The 15,077-nt window shown below is 37.6% G+C and overlaps 1 protein-coding gene across 1 annotated transcript in view; it reads left to right on the plus strand.

Annotated features, from left to right (window-relative positions):
- The first annotated feature begins 6,539 nt into the window (after positions 1-6,539).
- The window catches only part of LOC106913672 (protein dachsous-like), a 64,997-nt gene continuing 56,459 nt past the window's right edge, over positions 6,540-15,077 (plus strand). The window contains exons 1-13 of the mRNA XM_088007554.1: positions 6,540-6,621; positions 8,102-8,173; positions 8,331-8,494; positions 8,626-8,667; positions 8,754-8,843; positions 9,048-9,134; positions 11,684-11,791; positions 11,885-11,998; positions 12,110-12,203; positions 12,309-12,427; positions 13,656-13,829; positions 13,934-14,062; positions 14,861-15,016. Coding sequence (XP_087863680.1) covers positions 6,540-6,621; positions 8,102-8,173; positions 8,331-8,494; positions 8,626-8,667; positions 8,754-8,843; positions 9,048-9,134; positions 11,684-11,791; positions 11,885-11,998; positions 12,110-12,203; positions 12,309-12,427; positions 13,656-13,829; positions 13,934-14,062; positions 14,861-15,016 — 1,431 coding nt within the window. The remainder of the gene's footprint in view (positions 6,622-8,101; positions 8,174-8,330; positions 8,495-8,625; positions 8,668-8,753; positions 8,844-9,047; positions 9,135-11,683; positions 11,792-11,884; positions 11,999-12,109; positions 12,204-12,308; positions 12,428-13,655; positions 13,830-13,933; positions 14,063-14,860; positions 15,017-15,077) is intronic.

Raw genomic sequence — 15,077 nt, forward strand, 5'->3', positions numbered from 1 at the left:
ACAAAAACTTTTTTGCTGGAAATGTACTCCTTTTTTCTGTCTACAATGGCCCTAATTAATTAAACTAATTAATCTAAGAATTTCTGATATTTTTCTTGCAAATTTTTGACTTTTTAAACTCAGAAATGTTTCTAGAAATTTTTTTAGATTAATCTCAAAATTTCTGGGTTCTTTCTGACAAATTTTCAACTTTTAAATCTCAGAATTTCTGTTTTTTTCTAGGAAGTTTTTGAGGTTTTTTCTAGCAGAAATGCACTCCCTGTTTTTCTTTTTATCTACAATTGCCGAATACACCGTTGTATTGTAGGGACGGTTGTTGCAGTACTGTACACACTGTGATGCAGGCATCAGATTGTCTTGATCTGGTTCTTCTGTCTGTTCCTATCAAACAAACAACAAAATAAGTAAATGTGTTTAACTGAGATGTTTTGTTGCATTTCAGGAACATGAATTTCCAGGCAGCCTCCACGAATCCCGGTCTGCAGGTAGAAACAAATAAATCTTCAATCTTTAAGATGTTTAAAACATTTGATCAAATCTAGAGTTTAAACATGAGGCTGACCAGCAGTTTGTGTTTCAGTATCCTGTAAATCCGTACAATCGCGGAGCAGAAGACAAAGGCACGACTCACTGGGACAGACGGGCCGACGAGGACCGGACGTCAAACAAAGACAGTCTGGGAGGGACACGACGCGATGACAGCGAGAGCGATGAAAGTCACACCTCTGCTCTCTGATCCGAACATTTCTGTTAACCTTTACGCACCAGAATAATCATCTACTTTATTTTTAATTGACCGCCGCGACTTTAAAATATCCTAATTTATTGTCATCTTCAAGCACCTTTGTTTATGTCGAGTTAAATTTCAGTGAAGATTTCCCAACATGAATGTGATCCCAGTTCTCTGTTAATGATGAACAAATCTACTTAATAAAAGTCTATTTTATTTATAAGAGTCCATCTTTGGTCTCAGTCGACTTTAACATGAAGGTGAAATCCTAAAAGTTCTGAGTTCAGGATATTTTCTCACGACCAAATGTTTGGAGACAGAAACAAAGTTTACTGCTTCACTTTCAGGATCTGTCATATTATTATACGGTATATTTAAGTTCACTAAATCGCATTTTATACTTCTATAAAAATTCCAACAATTTCTCTGTAGGGTTAGTGTAAAAAAAAGAATAGAAACTGTAACATTGGAAAACAGGTAAATAAACACTTTAAATAAATAAAAAATGTATTTATTTAAAGTGGAGAACATCAACAAACTGTAATTTGTTAATGCTAAGTTGTGAATATTTAACTTTTTAACTTCATAATTTGGCTGTAAATACCTCCACTGACCTTCCAAAATGTTCACTGTAAAATCATGAAATGCAAATTTTACTTGCTGCAATTAGTCGACTGATATTTTAGCCGTCCGTCCTCTGGGTGGTGTTTTTGTTTATATTAAAAAAATTAAAAGTATTCCTTAGAAGTGTCTGAGTCATGAGTGCTTTATGCATGTTAAGAGCTGCAGGTTTTTAATCAGTGAAGCTCTGGTTCATCGAGTGAAAATTCAAGTGAAACAGGTTTAATAACCTTGTTACAAAAATGTGCTGCACACCCCTAATGTGATAAAGCCTTTCATTCAGTTCCAGTTTTATACACCTGAGAGTGTCATGGTTTTAGGTAAACCTTTGGCCTACACGCAGAAAACTCTCAGGAGGCAAATGAAAAAGTAAAAGTTTATTGAAAAACAATTGATTTGAATGTATCTTTGTCCGGGGAATCTGGAAACGGGAGGACGAACGGGAGCAGAGTGGGAGAACAGTGATGACCTGGAACAACAGGGTGGAATGTGCAGGAGAAATGAAAATCTTCCTGATGAAGATGAGTTCATGAGAGGAAGGTGGACAGAGACTTGAGCCGGGCCTGTGTGGGGGTTTAGGAGCGACGGAGACCTTCTGTAGAACCAGAGGGCAGCCGCAGGATGGTGGAGACAGAAGACGGACACGTTTCACAGAGCTTGAAACGAGGAAGAGGAGCAGAAAGATGCCAGCCATGGAACTTAAAGAGAGTATTTTGTTTTTAGTCTTGAAATCGTGAGGGGGAACCAGGCAGACGAGCAGAATCCAGGAAGTCGGCAGTAGAACCTTTAAAGGAGAACAGAAAGGTAAGTCGAGGAAATAATTAAAGGTACCACAAGGAACAAATACGGTACCTCAGGGCCACCGGACAGAAACCTGCTCCTCTAATCCTCAGACTGATGAGCCTAGGAGATGATTCCTGTTATAACCTCAGCCAGTAGAAGCATATAGAGATTAAATTAGAGGGATTCGAGGATGGAGCCTTGGGGTACACCACATGTGACTTCTGACCTCTTCAATGAGAAACAAAGAAGTCCCTGTTCTTTATTTAATATTCAAACCAGCAGAGTACTGGGCCGGAGAGTCCGACCCAACTCCAGTCGTTCCAGTAACATGTCATGGTCAACAGTGTCAAAAGCTGCACTGAGGTCCAACAGAACCAGAACTGATGTGGTTCTTCCACTGTCTGTGTTTATATGGATGTCACTGAACACTTTGACTAGGCCAGTCTCAGCACTGTGGTGAGACCAGAAACCAGACTGGAAGAAGTCGAAGCACTTGGTTATAATTAGGAAGTTATTTAACGGTTTAAACAGCTTTTTCAATTATTTTGCTGAAGAATGGGAGGTCAGAGGTCGGCCTGTAATCCTGCAGTAGTGATTTGTCCAGATTGTTATTTTTTATCGGTGGTTTGATAACTGCTGTTTTTAAAGCCTGGGGGGAAACACCTGATGAGGGGGGTGAGTTTACTATTTGAATGAGGTCAGATGACAGGCAGGACTTTCCTGAGAAAAGGAAAAGTTGTGGATGTCAACAGGAAGAGGAGATTGAAATTTCTTCTAAGCTTTTATAGTTGAAATGGAGTCATTTCTTCTGCATTTGTTACGTCTGTGTACAGCATTGGTACTGAACTTAATGTGAATATCAATCCTCTAATTTTTTATATTTTTCTCTGAAGAAGTTTGCAGGCCGTGTTTGATTGCAGGTCAGGTGGTAACATCACAGGAGGATATCAGATGTTCCAAATAAAGCTAGAGCATTGTTAATGCTTTTGTTTCTGACTTCTGCAAAGAAAGTTTCCCTTGCATGTTTTAGTGTTGAGTGACAGCTTTGCAGTCTTTCTTTGTAGATTTCACAATAAACATAAAGTTGAGTTTTACGCCATTTGCGTTCACCCCCTACAGCTAAAAATAGTATATGATTTAAAGACAATAACAAGAAATAAATATAAAAATTTTGCAAGACTGCTTCTAAAAAATCAATTAAATTTGCAATAATCAAACGTGAGGAAAGATCATTTAGTTTCCTATTAACCCATTGAATATAGTGTTGCATAGTTTGATAATACTTTTAGTTAATCTAATAAAATATACGATTGTTATAAAAATAAGGTCTTTTTGTGCGTAATGAGTCCGCCAGAGGGCGCACTGACGGTAGCTACGGTAGCTTCTACTACACAGCCGTGAGTCCAATACACAATTTTCTACCTATAATCTTGTAACTATGACAGAGAGAATCATATTGTCTATGAGGATAGATAGATGACCTTACAACAAGTAGTATTTTAATTGATATAATATATAATAAAATATGCTACACTTTGTTGTGCAGTTCAAGAATAATCAGGAAGTATTTCTTCAACGAATCCGCAAACACGATCCAAAGGTACATATATTGTTTTTGCTCACCGTCATAAATATTCATTTTTGTCTATGAATATTCATGCCTTTTTGGGAACCCGGGGCTTTGGTTTTCTGCACCGTTTCCTATCGTCCACCAGAGGGAGCCAGGAGCTCGTCTTCAGCTGGAGGGCGGTTCCCAGGTGCTGACCGGACGCACCTGCAGATGTTACATCATTATCCAGAGTTTAAAGGGAGCTGTCGCATCCCTCGCTCACAGTTTCTTCCCTCTTATTTTTAGTGGTCGTCCTGCCCAACCTCTGGTTTCCCGGTTCCCAAACAAGACGAACATTTCTTATGTCGTACAATAAACTTTATTTTTACTGATTTATTTTACTGAGTCTCCTGAGTTTTGTTCTGCTTGTGGGTCGAAGAATCTACTCCCATCATGACGTCTATGGTTTTGTTTGTTTTTTAATAACTTTATTGAGAAAAGTTATGAATATAGAACAGTAATAAATAAACATTTAAAGAAAAAGAACAGAAACCAGGGGGAGCATTCACACAAATACATTAATAAGGTGCATCAATTAAATGTTTTGACAACTTTCTTGTTGGAATCAGAAATGTTTACAATGTACTGTTCAGACTTTTTGAAACATCTGGAAAAAAATAGTATGAGTAACTTTTTTTTATGTGGTATTTCCCTTATTAATATATTGCTCTATTTTTTGCTGTTCATATCATGGACTCCAAGCTGCATCAGAGAACAAGTTCACACATAAATCTTGAACTTTAACAAGAACTGCTTGGCAGGATAATATCTATGAATTCAGTTACCCTCTAAAAACAAATGAGCTGAGCTAACTTCATTGAATTGCTTCAATTGGTTACAAGTAATTCATCAAGTTTATCCAACTTAATATATTAAGTTCTATAAACTGAATTCATTAAGTTGGTTTGACTTGACAAACTTAAGCCAGTCTTACACAAATTATTTAGTTTACTTCAAATAGAGAAGGGTCTCATTGCTTAGGCTCAGGCAGTCTTTACTTGAGAATACTTAGACTGGAAAGTGTGTCATCACAGAGAGCGAAGACATGCAGCAAAGGTCATGAAGTGGAACCAAACTTACAACGGCCGCGTCGAGGACTCAGGTCTCCTAATGCGAGTTGTGCTCTCTGCGCCGCCGCAGCACGCTGGTTGATACAGGATCTGTCCTGGTGAAGCTTGCATCATGACATCACTTAGGATATGAACACGGCATTGAACTTAATTGAATCAAATACACTTTTTAGAGTGCATTCTAAGAAGTGTACTCTAAAAATACACTTTTTACAACAGCAGCATTGAACTTAATTTGAAATAACCTGGAGAGACGCAGAGAAAAACAGCGATTAAAAAGTTTTAATGACGTGACTGAATTAAAGTTATTTGACGCTCGGAGGTCAGAGAACGGACGGAAGCCTGAAGGATCCAGGAGCATGGAGGTGGAGAAATGACGAAGGTGGAGAAGGAGCAAAGGTGGAGATGGAGCGAAGGTGGAGAAGGAGCAAAGGTGGAGACGGAGCGAAGGTGGAGAAGGAGCAAAGGTGGAGACGGAGCGAAGGTGGAGAAGGAGCGAAGGTGGAGACGGAGCGAAGGTGGAGAAGGAGCGAAGGTGGAGAAAGGACGAAGGTGGAGAAGGAGCGAAGGTGGGTGTAGCACAGCTGGAAACCAGACATGGATGAAAGTCTTCATAAACAGATGGTTGATCGATGATTAGTTATAACGAGGCATTGGTCCGATGCTGATAGGCTGCGGCGGATGAACGTGACATGGTGATTGGATGATGCAGGTCGGGCTGAAGAGTCTTCCAGTTTGAATTTCCACCAAGGCTTCATGTCATTTTCCATTAGGACCTGTTGATTAGAAGAGTTTCACAGGTAACTCAGAAACCTCAGTCACATTTTTAATTTACCAATTACAACAAACATTACAGAATAGCAAAAAGGGGTGTTGATCTACCAAATAAATAACCGGATAAGAAAACAACTAACAGCAACAAAGATAAAATAAACAAACAAACAAGGAGGTACACATTAAAATGGATACATTCAAAACAAAGACAATTCACAGAACACAATCAACTGGTGTCACAACAAAACCAATTAAATTAATTAACATATGTGGATTTTTTTCTTTTAATCTTGGCAGTTATTTAGTAATTTGCATTATTATTGTACTTTTCTCTAAAATGCATCACAGATATTTTGAGTAGAAGTGGAAAAGAGAGGGAGAGAAAGAAAATAAATAAAGTCAGTCAGAATAAAGAATAAATTAATAAATAAAGCATAACTAAAAAGCACTTTATTTTATTATTTTTATTAGGCTCTCATTTCCCCTCCACTTCCCTGGTCTTTGTTTCCACAGTTGTTCTAATTCACTAGAAATAAAATGGCATCTAGAAATATGGAGTATATTTATCTAAATATCTGAACTGAACCTCAGTCACATTTCAAGAGGAAATCTATGTAACTTAGTTTACAAAATACAAACTTGGGTAAAGAAAACCAAATATCTTACATCTTAGAAATGGCTGAAGCTATTTTAACTACTATTCATTCATTTTAACCAGGTCTGTTTTTCTGATAGAATAGTGTTTATTTTTCCAAGTGAAATAGAAAGAAAGGATGTAAAACCTTCTGCCTTCGCCTCAAAGGTCAATGTGGTTTTACAGCCTGTCATAAAAGATGATTGGTGGGAAGGAAAGTGAAGGAAACTGTAAGTCATCCATAACTCCTGTGGTTCAGTTCATCAGTTCAGTGTCAGACGTCTGAGGCTGGAAAACGGGAAACATAACGGCGCCAACATGGACGGCGCTGGTTTGAGTCGGATATGTGTTGGTCTGATCGTCTCTGTTTGGATCCATGTCGTTACTGGAAGTCCAATAGGTGAGTACAGGATTTAATTTGCTCATAACCAGGTAAACATAATGCATAGACAGGAAACCAGAGCCTGATAAAGTAGTTTTGTTGTAAAATAAAAAAATGTGGGTCTTTACTGTTAAATGCTTCTTAAACCTTTTGGTTAAAATGTAGACGATGCAGAGTTAGCCATAAGTGGATGTTGAACTATGGACCCAACAAGTTAATGAGCAATTTTATGGCAGTAAAATTCCTCCATACAGTTTTTCCTCTTCAGATCTGAAGCGTACAAACGAAAGACTCGTCCTCTTATTGTAGACAGAAAAACCATCAAGCACTTTGCTCTGAGTGGTTAATTTGACCAAAGAGTCACTTCAGATGCTTAACTGTTATTTAAAGCAGGAACTGATGGGAGATTTTGTAACGTTGTAAAAACTGTTTATCAAAATCCAGAATCTCGTGTTCAGGTGAATTACTACAGAACAGGCAGGTTCCCAAAACCATGTGATGCTAAACCAGGTGAACATCTTATGTTTGAAGAAGTCCAGTCAGATTCAGCTGGTAGAGCATCAGGGGTCCAACAGATATATGTGAGGAGGATTTTCAGTACATTTATAGAAATAAGTTGACATGTAATATTGAAAAATCAAATTATTTTATTTTGAAACTTATAAGTATAAATTGGCTAGTGACATTTTAAATTATTAAATTATATTTTAATAGAGGATATTTGTGACCCAGAGCTTTAGGTGACATGGAATCAGAGGTCAGTGTTTGCACAGCTGGAACTTTGCTCCATTAGAAACTGGACGATTTTAGAAATCAGCTTTAAAACCATACAAATCCTAAAACCAACGTAAGAAACATTAAATCAAGAGATAAAGGCCTGGGAAAATAAAATGTTTTAGTTGTTTTTTAAAATCCTCCACAGAGTCGGCAGAACGGAGCTGCAACAGCAAACCGTTCCACCGCCCTGGGGCCACAGACTGAAAGGCCCGGTCCACTTCAGTTTGTAACCGTGTTCATGGAACAACCAGATTCAGAGTCTGAGAACGAAGAAGCAGAATATTTAACCTGACAAAGATAATCAGGAGCCTGGCCATGAAATGCTCTGAACTCACTTCTTACATAAATAAATAACCTTTTTTATCATAAAACACAGTTGTCCATGTTTATACCTCATTCTGCTTTCCAGTGGTTCTATTTTAAAGATTTCCCTCTGGTTCCTTCAGGATCTCATAATGTCTCATCAGGCTTGGTAAGAACAGGAAGTGCAGCATATCACAAAAAACACAAAGAAGAAATGTACCGTTCTTCAAAATAAAAGCACTAATGACCACAATGTTGGGTCCCAGTAGGAGCATTTCACCATTTAGTTGTCATTTACAGAAATACTTTGATTTTTCTATTGTATAAATCTATATTAGCAATATTTTCTGAACTTTGGGGGAAAAACCTGAATGATCTCATTCTGCAGATTTCTTTAAAGTTATTTTTGTTTCTGCAGGTAGCACCACCATAAACTGTGGTTCAGCGTCTACCACTGTGTATCTGGGTCCTGTGGATGAAGGATATTCAGGTAAGATGATAAAAACACAAATTTAATTAAGATTAGAAATAGGTAAATTAAATCTGACTTCCTCTGTCATGTTACAGAAACAGATCATTTATTGGTTTAATGAGTTCATAATTTAATGAGGTAATTTAGTTCATCGGATCATTTTTTGCTGCTGCAGGTGATGTGGAGCAGGTGTCCGGTATTCCAGTTGGTACTAGTGTGACGCTGGAGCTTGATGTTTATCATGAGCATCTTCAGTTTCTGGAGTTGAGCTTCACACCAGGGGAAACCACAGCGACTGTTCGCACCAAGAAGCCACTCGACGCCGACATCCTCACTGTGGTAAGCTCCCCCACTTTACTGTACCTGAATTTATTTGCTGAATATTTAATGCACTTTTTATTCTTCACAGAGTTGCTCAACTTCATTTATGCTGCAGCAGAACTAACATCCTCTGTGTTTTTGTGTTGCAGACTGATAGAGTCCTGTACTACACTTTGGTTTGTGACAATAATGTGAGTGAAATTGCAAAATTATGGAGCAAACATCGCAAACTAATTGAACAACTAAAACGAGTCACTTTCCGTTTTTATTTTTACAGTCCAGAAACTTCCGCAGGCTGGTAATCACCGATGTCAACGACAACAGTCCAGTATTTGATAAGAAGTTTTATTCTCAAACTATTTCAGAGGTAAGTCAAAGGAACTGTAAACCTTTCATACATCTAGGAATCAGGTGATTGGAAGAAATAAAATTGATGGTGATGAATTATTCAGTGTGATCAAAATAAATCTTAAACTTTCTTCCTTCACTCTTCAGTGTTTTCTCAAAGAAATGAGGAAGCAGCCGTTTATCTCATTTTCTCTCTCAATCGTTCTGTTGTCTGGTTTTTCAGAGTCATGTTGTCAACACTGAGGTTCTGCGAGTGAGAGCTGTGGATGCAGACAGCACACCTGAATTCAACCTCCTCACATATACCTATGTAAGAACTTTGAAATCAATATTGTTAAATGATACCAATAGCATAAAGTATGTTTTATGCATGTAAGCAGAGAAAACATTGTGGAAGTCAGTGAATGATACTTTTATTGACCAAACACAGGGAAATAAATATGGAATCACTCAATTCTGAGGAAAAAAGTATGGAATCATGAAAAACACATAAACAAAAGACCATTCAAAATACATCACTAGTATTTAGTTGCACCATCTTTGGCTTTTATAACAGCTTTTAGTCTCTGAGGCATGGACTTGATGAGGGACAAACAGTATTTGGTGCCTACTCTCTTTGATAGCAGTTGCCAGATCAGCTTTGCAGGTTGGAGCCTTCTTGTGGAACATTTTTTTCAATCTCCACCACAGGTTTTCTATTGGGTTGAGATCTGGACTATTTGCAGGCCATGACATCGACTGAATGTGTCTTTCTTCAAGGAATGCCTTCACTGTTTTTGCCCTATGGCACGATGCATTGTCATCTTGGAAAATTATTTCATCATCTCCAAACATCTGTTCAATTGAAGGGATGAGAAAACTGTCCAAAATGTCAATGTAAACTTGTGCATTGATAGAAGAATTAACCACAGTCATCTCCCCAGTGCCTTTGCCTGACATGCAGCCCCATATCATCAAGGACTGTGGAAATTTGGTTGTTTTCTTCAGGCAGGCCTCTTCATAAATCTCACTGGAACGGCACCAAACAAAAGTTCCAGCATCATCACCTTGTCCAATGCAGATTCTTGACTCATCACTGAAGACAACTTTCATCCAGTCATCCACAGTCCATGATTGCCTCTCCTTAGCCCATCGGAATCTTGTTCTTTTATGGTTAGGTGTCAATGCTGGTTTTCATTTAGCTTTCCTGTATTGAAATCCCACCTCCTTTAGGCGATTTCTTACGGTTCGGTCACATACATTGACTCCAGCTTCCTCCCATTTATGCTTCATCTGTTTAGTTGTACTTTTTTGGTTTTCAAGACAAATGACCTTTAGTTGTTTGTCTTGACGCTTTAATGTCTTTCTTGGTCTACCAGTACGCTTGGCTTTAACAACCATTCCATGCTGTTTGTGTTTGGACCATATCTTGGATACAGCTGACTGTGAACAGCCCACATCTTTAGCAACCATGCGTGAAGGGTTACCTTCTTCAAGAAGTTTCACAATCCTCTCTTTTGTTTCAAGGGACATTTCTCTTGTTGGAGTCATGGTTCTCGCCACTCCACTTCGTCCAGCAGCCCTCCAAGGTGTCATGACTGCAGGTGTTTTGAACTGCACACTAACGGGCACATCTAATCTGGGGCAGGTGTCCATTTAGGGAAAGGAAATAGACTGGGTGTGTCCTTTTTTCTACCTCCAATTTGAGTGATTCCATACTTTTTTCCTCAGAATTGAGTGATTCCATATTTATTTCCCTGTGTTTGGTCAATAAAAGTATCATTCACTGACTTCCACAATGTTTTCTCTTCATTTCTTTGAGTGTTCCTGAAAGCCAACAAGTTGCACTTTGGAATGACCTTAATATTGTATCATGTTTTTGATCCGAGTTTGTTTAACAGCATGAAATGTCTGAATGACTGCTCATCCAACACTGGTGATTCCATACTTTTTGCCAGGGGTTGTAGTCCATCAACGTGGAAATTTTCCTTCGACTGTAAAACAATAAATCATATTCATAGAATCACATTATCAACAATTTGTGAATAGAGCAAAATACATAGCATGCTATAGGTAAATGTTATCATTTAGTTTGGTTAAGAATAAATATTGCACTGTCAATAAATAACTTCTAATAGATGTTCTTAGGTACCAGAGGAACACAGTAATGCCTTCATGAGCTCAGAGGTTCAAACTGATGAATAATGAGGATGGATGGAAAATATTTCTTGCTGTCATTCATGTTCTTTCAGCAAACAGTTGAGACAGAGTTGTTTTTGGTTTCACCATTTACCTGCTGTTATACCTGCCATTCAAAGTATTCTTAAAAGATTGTCTGTTAATCTGCAGCTCATGTGACCAAACCAGTTGAGGAGATGAAAAGTTAAAACTTGAGTTAAAATGTTGTTTTAACTCAACTCAAGTTGTTGTTTGTGCAACAACATTTTTGCATAAATGTTGCTGCTCAAACCTACATATTAATAAATCCTTCCAGAGGTCAAAGTTCCACTAATCCCTACATAATTTACAAAATCAAACAAATTTGGTGTCAATCAACACCAAATTTTAGCTGCACAAAAGGAAAAGTTTGATTTTTGTTAATGTCGGGTATGCAGGTTGACCTCTTATGACCTCTGGAAAATTGTAATTAAAATCTTAAAGATAAAGGCACACAAAAAATGTTTGCTGCAAAAATATTTGACACCAAATGAGTATTTTCTCTAATACTTTCTAGCTCTGTGGACCTGAAAAACATGCCTTTTACTACCAAATCATTGTATTTTCCATTCTAATTTTATGTGTATTAAAAGTTAAGCATTTTTGGTTTTCTACAAATGTTCTGTATATCACTGGATGTTGATGCCATTGTTCTCCTTCTAGACTCCAGTAACATCAGACTTTTCCTTATCAAACTCTGGGGCGTTTACATTAATCAGACCTCTGAACTACAACGTTGTACCAAAGTACAATTTTATTGTCACTGCCACGGTAAGAAAACACAGAAACAAACTATATTTATACACTCTGATTTATTTAACTCTTATAATAAATATATCATCCCTTTCTTTGTTCCTGTTGCAGGACAGCGGCGGAAACTACGACACAACCTCGGTTGAGATCGTTGTACAAGACTTTGACAACTTAAATCCCTTTTTCAGCCACAGTCTCTACCAGGCTGTTGTTCCAGAGAACCAGGTGAGGCTCATTTAGTGGTTATGTGAATTTTACCTCATTGTTTGGATGTAAAGCAGAAATGTATTTCAAACTGACAGAATTGTTGTGAAGAACAGACTGACTGTGTTTCAGGACGGGGATCTCAGTGAAATACGACCAGAACCAATAAAGGCCCAAGATGGAGACACTGGGATCAACATGACGATAACATACAGCATCACTTCAGGTACAGAAAACCTGCTGTGGTAAAACTGTCAGTTCAGACATGTTTACCATAGAACAGGAGCACATTAATCAATCATATAAATCTAAAATATGTATGTCTGTTCAGTCTCTCCTGCCGATTACCAAGCAAACTTCAACATCGACGCCAACACCGGAGTTCTGACTGTGGTGACGTCGTTTGACAGGGAGGAAATGGACAGCAGTGAAATCTCTGTCAACATCAAGGTATTATCTTTTATTCCCTGGTAGAAAGTGAAGAAAACTCTATCATCATTAACGATATTATGAGAGCACAGAGGAAGTTTACATACACCAAAGAAAAAGACACAAATAAACTTTCTGAAGTTTAATCAGAGCGAACTTCTCTTGTTTTAGCTCAGTTACAATTGCCAAAATTATTTCTATTTTCTAAATGCCACAATAATGAAAAATATGTCATTATTATATATTAATGTCTTTAAGATCAGAAGTTTACATACGTTTATGTTGCATTTGAACTCTATGAACCTCAAGCTTCTCACAATAGTTTGATGGAGTTCTGGTCCATTTCTCCTGACAGACCTGGTGGAACTGGGTCAAGTTTTCTTTTATTTTTCTTTGGAGAGGGAGAATATATTTTTTTACTTTCCTTTATGAACAGTCACTATATACATATATAAATATATAAAAAATACATTTAATGTGTCAAATAAAATACAAAAAAGATAAATAGAAATATAAACTAATTTGACTAACAAAAACAGTATGAAATCAGCTACTAAGTGTAAATAAAGACTTAAATACACAAACTGAACTGCTGTGCTTTTACAGAACATTAGTTTTATAAGATGTTAAGTGTTTCTCCCTCATGTTTTTTAGAGCACAAACATTGTATGCAAAACTAAGATAAGGAAATCTTTCTTTTAAAAATGGTCAACACCAAAATATGTCACATAAAAATCCCCTGCAAAAGTAAAAGCTTGTAGAAGCTTCCTAATGATCTGGAACTTTGTTCATTTTCATTTCTTCCGTCACGGACATTTCCAGTGAAGTAATGACTGACAGTCACGTTGCTGCAACTGCAGCTTCACCTGCAGTTGCTTTACCAACAGTAACTAAAGTTTGTTATAAATCTTTCCTAAAGTTTTAAAGCAAGTTTTTCTTACTGGTATTATTGTAAATGATATATGACCCAACTAGTTCTTTTTCATCAATATTAAGAAATTATATGGACTTAAATCAAGCTCATATCTTGTTGAAAAGTTGCTTATAAGTTAGTTTTGTGTTTTCAAGTATACTACGATATTTGCAGTAGAAACTAGACCAAAAATACTTCATAAGATTTTGCAGTGTGTATGTACACTTATGCTTTCATCTGTATATATAGAATAAAGATATATCACTAGAAAACCATGACATGGACTCACTGTAGCGTTGAGCTCAGTCTGTTTGAAATATGATTGTGTGTCTGCAGGCGGCCCAGACAGACGACCCTCTGAAGACCGCCGATGCCGTCGTCTCCGTCACGGTGCAAGATGTGAACGACAACGCTCCAGAGTTTGATCAGTCGAGTTACAATGTCTCCCTTCTGGAAAACTCCCCCGCTAACACCGTCGTGTTCAAAGCTGTCGTCACCGATAAGGACCAGGTGGACTTTACTGACACAACAACTGGGTTTTACTCTTAATCACGTTCATGAAAAGTTTATTATTTCATTTTTCTTCTGTTCTGTTCTTGTCAATCGTTCCACAGGGAGGATTCGTGGGAACCCTGCAAATCCTCCCAGAATCAACCTCCTTCTCCATCAGCCCTGACGGGACGGTCCGAGTCATAAACCCTGAGGTTCTGGACCGAGAGGTCACCGACACATTCGTATTCCAGGTGAAGAGAATTTTATCCTAATTACACTGCAAAAACAAATAATCTTACTAAGTATTTTTGTCTAGTTTCTTAGTACACTTGAAATTAAATAAAACTAACTTTCAAGTAACTTTTCAACAAGATATAAGAGGTTGTTTTAAGTCTATAATTCCTTAATATTGATGAAAAAGTACAAGTTCCACTGGGAAAGTGTCTTGGGAAAATCAGAAAAATGTCTTATTAAAACTGAAATAATCTCCCAGTGGAACTAGTATTTTCTCATTAGTACTAAATAATTATTTAATGACTTAAAACAATATCCTATTTCTTGTTGAAAAGTTACTTGTAAATTAGCTTTGTCAGACAGAAAATACATATTAAGATTTTGTGTTTTTCCAGAGTATAAACAATCAGTTGTGGCGTTTAGTTTTAACTCATGAACCGGGTGAATATGTTACACTGAAGAGAATGATGGGCCGGGTCACTCCTCTGGTAGCACATTTATTTAGTTTAAAGTGCAACAAGAAAATACAGCGGTTACAAATCTGCTCCGAGCATCTGCTGCAACAAGCTGTCCTCTAAGCACTGATGAGCTTCTTCCGCCCGCCAGAGCGTCACCCGCTGCCGCACACAGCGCCCTCCGATGGTGAAATACAAACATTGTTATATCTAATAAATTGTAATGCTAGTTTCTGGCTGAGACTTATCACAAAAACAAAATTGGGGGGGCTACTAGTTTCGTGACTCACTTTCATAGTGCCACAAATACAATGCATGTGTTTTTTTTGTTTTGTTTTTTTTTTTTTTTCAAATTTGAAGATTGAAGCGAAGGAGACAGAAGTTCCCAATCAAATTACAACAGCTCAAGTCACCGTTAGCCTCCTGGATGAGAACGACAACAGCCCGGCGTTCACCAGCAGCATGTATGAAGGAGAGGTGTTTAAAAATCAGACAGTAGGAATGCTGGTTGTCAAGGTGAGGAAGGGAAACAGCTCATACATTTAATTTAATAATCATAAATATTAGCTGAACATTT

This window comes from Poecilia mexicana, unplaced genomic scaffold, assembly GCF_051168715.1.
Source record: "Poecilia mexicana isolate PSO_F unplaced genomic scaffold, ASM5116871v1 scaffold_1, whole genome shotgun sequence".
Lineage (NCBI taxonomy): Eukaryota > Metazoa > Chordata > Actinopteri > Cyprinodontiformes > Poeciliidae > Poecilia > Poecilia mexicana.